This window comes from Macaca nemestrina, chromosome 17, assembly GCF_043159975.1.
Source record: "Macaca nemestrina isolate mMacNem1 chromosome 17, mMacNem.hap1, whole genome shotgun sequence".
Taxonomy (NCBI): domain Eukaryota; kingdom Metazoa; phylum Chordata; class Mammalia; order Primates; family Cercopithecidae; genus Macaca; species Macaca nemestrina.
The window spans coordinates 76,087,149-76,094,406 of NC_092141.1; the positions used below are offsets into that span (position 1 = coordinate 76,087,149).

Below are 7,258 nucleotides of genomic sequence, written 5' to 3' on the forward strand. Positions count from 1 at the left end.
TCACTCAATTGCAACCACTGAAGCCATAAAGTAATCCCCACACAAGGCATTGATCCTGCACACTGGAGAAAGTTATTTAAGGTCATTGCCATTACAAGTAGTGATAATTTCTGTCCTTTTGACTTTGCTTCTGACAAGAATTTTTGCCTAAATGTGAAAGCCTGGACTTTTTGGAAATGTTCATCATTTAGGGGACATGACTTTCATACATAGCTAGCTCTACCTTACTGCTACATTATTATTATTATTATTATTATTATTATTATTATTTGACACAGAGTCTTGTTCTGTCGCCCAGGCTGGAGTGCAATGGCACAATCTTGGCTCATTGCAAGGCTGGAGTGCAGTGGCGCAATCTCGACTCATTGCAACCTCTGCCTCCTGGGTTCAAGCAATTCTCCTGCCTCAGACTCCCAAGTAGCTGTGACTACAGGCATGCACCACCACACCCAGCTAGCTTTTGTATTTTTTGTAGAGACGGGGTTTCACTATGTTAGCCAGGCTGATCTCGAACTTCTGACCTCAAGTGATCCACCCACCTCGGCCTCCCAAAGTGCTGGGATTATAGGTGTGAGCCACCGAACCCGGCCTTGTACTTTTGACCTCTGCTTCCTTCATAAAATTCTCCAAAATTTCCCCCGAAGATTTCCGTTGTACAATGTTTGCGCTTCTACCATCTGCTCTTTAAACTTTGGTGTTTTCTGCCAGGTCTCATCTCACATCATAATTTCAAGGAAATCCCATTCATCTCCAGGACGTCGGTTCCCGTAATCATCATGAGCTCCTGCCCATCTCTCATGCAGGTGTCAGATCCGGTGTGTTGCCTTGCTTTCTGCAGAAACCTTGTTCTCTGGAAGTTCTAGGCCACCCCACGTGCTTAAGTCCAAACCCAACCCATGGCTTTTTTTTTTTTTTTTCACTCTTGTTGCCCAGGCTGGAGTGCAATGGCTCCATCTCGACTCACTGCAACCTCTGCCTCCTGGGTTCAAGTGATTCTCCTGCCTCAGCCTCCCAGGTAGCTGGGATTACAGGCGCACACCACCATGCCTGGCTGATTTTTTTTCTTTTTAAGTAGAGATGGGGTTTCAGCATGTTGGCCAGGCTGGTCTTGAACTTCTGACCTCAGGTGATCCACCTGCCTCCGCCTCCCAAAGTGCTAGGATTATAGACATGTGCCACCATGCCTGGCCCCAACCCATGACTTTTCTTAACCAAACCGACTCTGCCTTTTCTGTTCCCTCACTTCGATGGGCACCCTATGTACCTATGCCCCCAAGCCAGAAGTTGCTGTCATTTCTCGGACTCCTATCTTGCTCACTGAGTCAAGCCTTGCAGATTCTGCTTCTGAAATGACTCCCAAATCCATCTCCTCATTTTTGTTCTTTCTGCCACTGCCTAAGGGCTCTCTGACCCTCTCTCTGCCACTGGTAAGCGTTGACTGCTCTGGAGAACACTGTTTCTCAAACATACCAAGCCAGCTGACATCCCTCCCACATGGGGCCTCCTTCACTTAAACACACACGTTTACTGAGTATGTTCGCTTTCCATGGATGCTGTAGCAAATAACGGGAACTTAGTGGCTTAAAATAACACAAACTTATTCTGCTAGTTCTGGAGATCAGAAGTCTGAAATGAGTCTCAGGAGGCAAAAATCAAGGTGTCCGCAGGGATCGTTCCTTCTGGAAGCTTCAGGTGAGAATTGATTGCCTTGCTTTTCCAGTTTCTGGAGTCAGAGGCTCTCCTTGGTTTGTGGCTGCATCACTCCAGTCTCTGCTTCCATCATGGCCTCTCTGCCTCTTTACTTTGATTCTCCTGCCTACCTCTTAGAAGGGCCCCTGTGATTACACTGGGCCTGCTCAGAAGATCCAGGAGAATCTCTTCACCTCAAATCCTTCACTTAGGCCAGGCACGTTGGCTCACCCTTGTAATCCCAGCACTTTGGGAGGCTGAGGCGGGTGGATCACGAGGTCAGGAGATCCAGACCAGCCTGGCTAACACAGTGAAACCCCGTCTCTACTAAAAATACAAAAAATTAGCCAGGCGTGGTGGTGGACGCTTGTAGCCCCAGCTACTCAGGAGGCTGAGGCAGGAGAATGGCGTGAACCCGGGAGGCGGAGCTTGCAGTGAGCCGAGATTGCACCACTGCACTCCAGCCTGGGCGACAGAGCAAGACTCAGTCTAAAAAAAAAAAAAAATTCTTCACTTAAGCACACCTGCCAAGTCCCTTTTTCCATATAAAGAAGCAGGTCCCACAGGTTAGGAAGTGGACATCCACACAGGGTCTGAGCATTCGGATGGGGATATTTGGGAGGACCACTGTTCTGTCTACCACGTTGATGATCAACATTGCATGCCAGGCTAGGCACTGTGCTAAACTAGAATAAAACAAGGAATAAATTATGATCCTGTCCTTCAGGAACTCAGAGTTCAATGGCAGATGATTTTAAAGTAAAGTGCTGGCCAGGCAAGGTGGCTCATGCCTGTAATCCCAGCACTTTGGAAGGCCAAGGCAGGTGGATCATCTGAGGTCAGGAGTTCGAGATCAGCCTGGCCAACATGCTGAAACCCCATCTCTACTAAAAATACAAAAAGTTAGCCAGGCATGGTGGTGGGTGCCTGTCATTACAGCTACTCGGGAGGCTGAGGCAGGAGAATCTCTTGAACCCAGGAGGCAGAGGTTGCAGTGAGCCGAGATGGTGCCACCGCACTTCAGCCTGGGCAACAAGAGCGAAAGTTCATCTCAAAAATAAAAATAAAAATAAAAATAAAAAATAAAAAGTAAAGTGCTATGAGATTTGGGATGAGGACTAAGCTCCATTTTTTTTTATCTTGCTCAAATTCCTACCTAAGCGGTCTAAGGAGTCATACCCTACAAATCATAATCCTCATCAGATAGGTTTTATTTGACCCTATATATTGTGACTTACTTTTCAATCTGACTGGCATAACATTATCAGACAAGGAAAAAAATATTTAACCCCAAAATATATTTCCTTGCCATACCTCGAAATTACCCTGCAAAGTCTCTTGTGGGAAAAATCCACACTCTATGGAGAATCCCTTTCCCCCTTTGTTTTCCTGCCTTTCTTTCCAGATCCAGGAGAAAATCAACTAAGAGCCAGTCACCCTTTTAGGTCTGATAAGAAACATTTTAGGCTGGGCACGGTGGCTCACGCCTGTAATCCCAGCACTTTGGGAGGCTGAGGTGGGTGGATCACCTGAGGTCAGGAGTTCAAGACCAGCCTGGCCACCATGGTGACACCCCGTCTCTACTAAAAATACAAAAATTAGCCAGGTGTGGTGGCACACGTCAGGAATCCCAGCTACTCGGGAGGCTGAGGCACGAGAATTGCTTGAACCCGGGGGGCAGAGGTTGCAGTGAGCAGAGATCATGCCACTGCACTGCAGCCTGGGTGACAAAGCAAGACTCTGTCTCAAAAAAAAAAAAAAAGAGAGAGAAAGAAAGAAACATTTTACAATCTGCTGTCTCTCTCTGAAATCTGTTATCTAAGAGATTCCTCTGCACAATAAAAGTTGGTCCCCACAATCCTTTATCTTAACCTGAACATTCCTTTCCATTAATCCCAGGTCTTCAGATAAACTCAACCAATCGTCAACCAGAAAATATTTAAATTTACCTATAGCCTAGAAGCCCCCGCTTTGAGGCTGCCCTGCCTTTCTGAATCAAACCAATGTATTTCTTAAACGTATTTGATTGATGTCTCATGCCTCCATAAAATATATAAAATCAAGCTGTGCCCCGACCACATTGGGTACATGTTCTCAGGACCTCCCGAGGGCTGTGTCATGGGCCATGGTCACTCAAATTTGGCTCAGAATAAATCTCTTCAAATATTTTACAGAGTTTGATTCCTTTTGTCGACAGGGAGGGTTCCTTTTTTTTTTTTTGAGACAGAATCTCACTGTATCGCCAGGCTGGAGTGCAGTGGTGCGATCTTAGCTCACTGCAACCTCTGCCTCCTGGGTTCAAGCGATTCTCCTGCCTCAGTCTCCCAAGTACCTGAGATTACAGGCATGTGCCACCATGCCTAGCTAATTTTTGTATTTTTAGTGGAGACAGGGTTTCATCATGTTGGCCAGGCTGGTCTCGATCTCTTGACCTCGTGATCTGCCCGCCTTGGCCTCCCAAAGTGCTGGGATTACAGGTGTGAGCCACTGCGCCTGGCCTCGGGAGGGTTCCTTGGAAGCATAGAAGGGGCATGTGGCCTGGCCCTCTCTACCCTACTTGTTCTGCAGGGCCCAGCTCAGACATTATGAGGTGAGATATTCTCCAACTCCTCAAGGCAAAATTCATGCTTCTCTCCTCTTTGACACTTTGTTCATATTTCTAGTACTTACCTCGTTGTAGTACAGCTCATTGGGCCACATGCTTTGCTGATTATAAATTCTTTGAAAGGACGGACTGTATTTTCTGCAGAATCATCCTGCCAGCTAGAATCACCCCCTTCCCCACAATCCTTTTGCCAAATCCTCTGCACAGCAGCACACAGTGACCCCAGGACATGCTAGTGCAGTAAATAAGCTCATGAACTACAGTCAGAGAGGGAATGGGCAGGAGGGACGCATGCAATGATGCTACAAAAAAGAATCGGGGCTGGATGCAGTGGCTCACGCCTGTCATCCCAGCACTTTGGGAAGCTGAGGCAAGAGGATCACTTGATCCCAGGAGTTCAAGACTAGCCTGAGTAACATAGCAGGACTCCGTCTCTACCAAAAAAAAAAGAAAAAAGAAAAAAAAATTAGCCAGGCATGGTGGTACACACCTATGGTCCCAGCTACTCAGGAGGCTGAGGTGGGAGGATTGCTTGAGCCTGGGAGGTGGAGGCTGCAGTGAGCTATAACTGCACCACTAAACTCTAGCCTGGGTGACAGAGTGAGACCCTGTCTCAAAAAAAAAAAAAAAAAAAAGGTGGTGGGAGAATCCACACCATAGGAAGACCTCAAGAAGCAAGAAAAGAGTACAAAAGAGCCCATTCACAATCCAGGTCCCTGACCTCAGGTGTTGGCAGCCACAGTGGCTTGTCCTTGAGCTTTGCTTAAGTCAGATAAATGTGACTGAGCCAGCTGTATTTGCTACAGCAGAGCCCACAGCTGCACATCTCTGAGATGAGATGATTTTCCGAGCTAGAACACATCAGCTGCCAGGTTTTAAGAACAGACAGATTTCAGGTAAGGTGCGGTGCCTTATGTCTATAATTCTTGCACTTTGGGAGGCCAAGGTGGGCGGATTGCCTGAGTTCAGGAGTTTGAGACCAGCCTGGACAACATGGTGAAACCCCGTCTCTACTAAAATCCAAAAAATTAGCCGGGCGTGGTGGCAGGCACCTGTAGTCCCACCTACTCGGGAGGCTGAGGCAGGAGAATTGCTTGAACCCGGGAGGCAGAGGTTGCAGTGAGCCGAGATCGTGCCATTGCACTCCAGCCTAGGTGACAGAGTGAGAGTCCATTTCCAAAAAAATAAATAAATAAATAAAAAGATTTCTGTAATTACAGTAGATCACAATTTATTTTTTTCCAAAAATGTTGGTCTTCCGCTCTGTTAGCTGAGCCAGCCCAGCAGGAATTACCTGTGGTCCTCGACAGCCACCCTGAGATTTGATTTATCAAGATGAAGCCTATTCCCTCACCCATCTCCCAATCATCTTCTGTTAATTTTGCCCCAGGTTATACAACTTGCTTTAAACCTGGTTCTAAAGCTGAGAGGATTGAATCTGCAAAACTTTGCCTAAGAAAAGGAGCCTAGAGCCCCCACATCTGTTTAGCTTTGGAAAATCACAAACATCCCTGAATTCTAAACAGATGGAAGACTTAACCAGTGGGTGGGTTTGGGGACCAGGCACCAAGACAAGGCCACCTACTCTTGTGACTTCCGGACCTTCCCTTTAGGCTCCCGTGTATCTTTTGCCTATAAAGGAAACAAAACTCAGAAGACTAATTGGAACATTTCCAAGTTTCCTTTGCAAGATCTCCAAAACTTTCAGGCACTCCCCTCCTACATCCAAAACAGCTTGTCATCAGTGTTTCTGTTCAATCTTCCCAGATTGAACAATATCAAAACTCCATCCTCCCACGGCTCCATGTGCAGGGGAGCACAGCATGTGAGCTGAGTGTCCGGCTGGCCATGCCTACCTTCAGAGTCCTTCACTGGCTCCTCCAGATCACCTCGCCTGCATCACTTTGTTCTCAGGGAATTGCAGCACAATTTCCTGAAACAAAGGTTCAAATCAATTTGCAGAGCAGCAGTTTTAATGAGCTAAAAGTGGGATAATGCCATAGGTTTTGCAAGCTGCAGCTTCTATTCAACTTAATTACCTTCCTCTGTGGATTTCAAATCAACCAGAGCTTCAAAGGGGGAATTTCATCATATTCCCAGAGCACTGCATGGCAGGTATATGCCTACAGACCAGAATGTGCTAAAGTAGGCAGCATCCATCAACACTGACATAACCATGGTGAAGCTGTCAGGAAAAGGGTTCTAACAGTGATATCAGGCAAGACACAAAATACTCATGAATGCTAATACTTTGTCACTGCTCGGAGAACCATGTGGAATGGGCAGAGACATCACTGGACAGGACAGCTTACTCCTCCTTCATTCCAAGCCATCACTCTCCTGCCAAGCGTTGTCATAAGGCCACACTGTGTGGGCAAAGAATGTCAGGCAAAGAATGTCAACGGGGAGGGGAGAGCATCTTTAAGCTCTTCTCTCGATCAAACCCCCAGATCCAGTTCAGCAAGCGTTCATCAAAAGCCTGCCATATAACAGGCACAGAGCTGGTGCTGGTGGTTTAGAGGTCTGAGGACATGATCTCTGCTTCCCAAAAGCTCACAGACTCCCAACTATAATACAAAAATGGTGATAAGGGAGGTATAAAGCTTAATTGCAAGCACAGAGACAAAAGGGGCTAATTCCAACTGGGTAGTGTGGGAGGTGAAATTGAGTCTCAATTAATCAGTATCTCTGGGGAGTGGGAGTCTGAGAGCTGATGGGCATGTTCCAAACAAAATCGAGAGGCCGGAAGATCAAGGGTTTATTCAGGAAGTGACGGTGACTGATCTGCTATAACCTGGTATGTGCAATGCACAGGAACATGCCTTGGGTGCCTCCAAGTCCAGCTAAGGGACGTAGGATGTGATGGAGAGCCACTGAAGGCTTTTCAGCAAAAGAGTGGTACAATCTGATCTATTTCAGAAAGGGAACTGGTTGCAGTTGGTAGCATGAACTGAGGGCTCTTCA

At 46.8% G+C, this 7,258-nt stretch overlaps 1 protein-coding gene across 2 annotated transcripts in view; it reads right to left on the reverse strand.

The window, feature by feature from the left end:
* Positions 1 to 7,258, reverse strand: part of LOC105469033 (helicase with zinc finger) — a 187,913-nt gene that overhangs the window by 1,840 nt on the left and 178,815 nt on the right. The window contains exon 32 of one of the 2 annotated variants that reach the window (XR_011615959.1): positions 6,151 to 6,227. Coding sequence is in view for 1 of the 2 variants with exons in the window: in XM_071083493.1 (XP_070939594.1) it covers positions 6,205 to 6,227 (23 nt within the window). In the remaining variant the exon portion in view is untranslated. Of the gene's footprint in view, positions 1 to 5,938; positions 6,228 to 7,258 lie in introns of those variants that run through there. The other variant, XM_071083493.1, reaches the window with a different exon arrangement.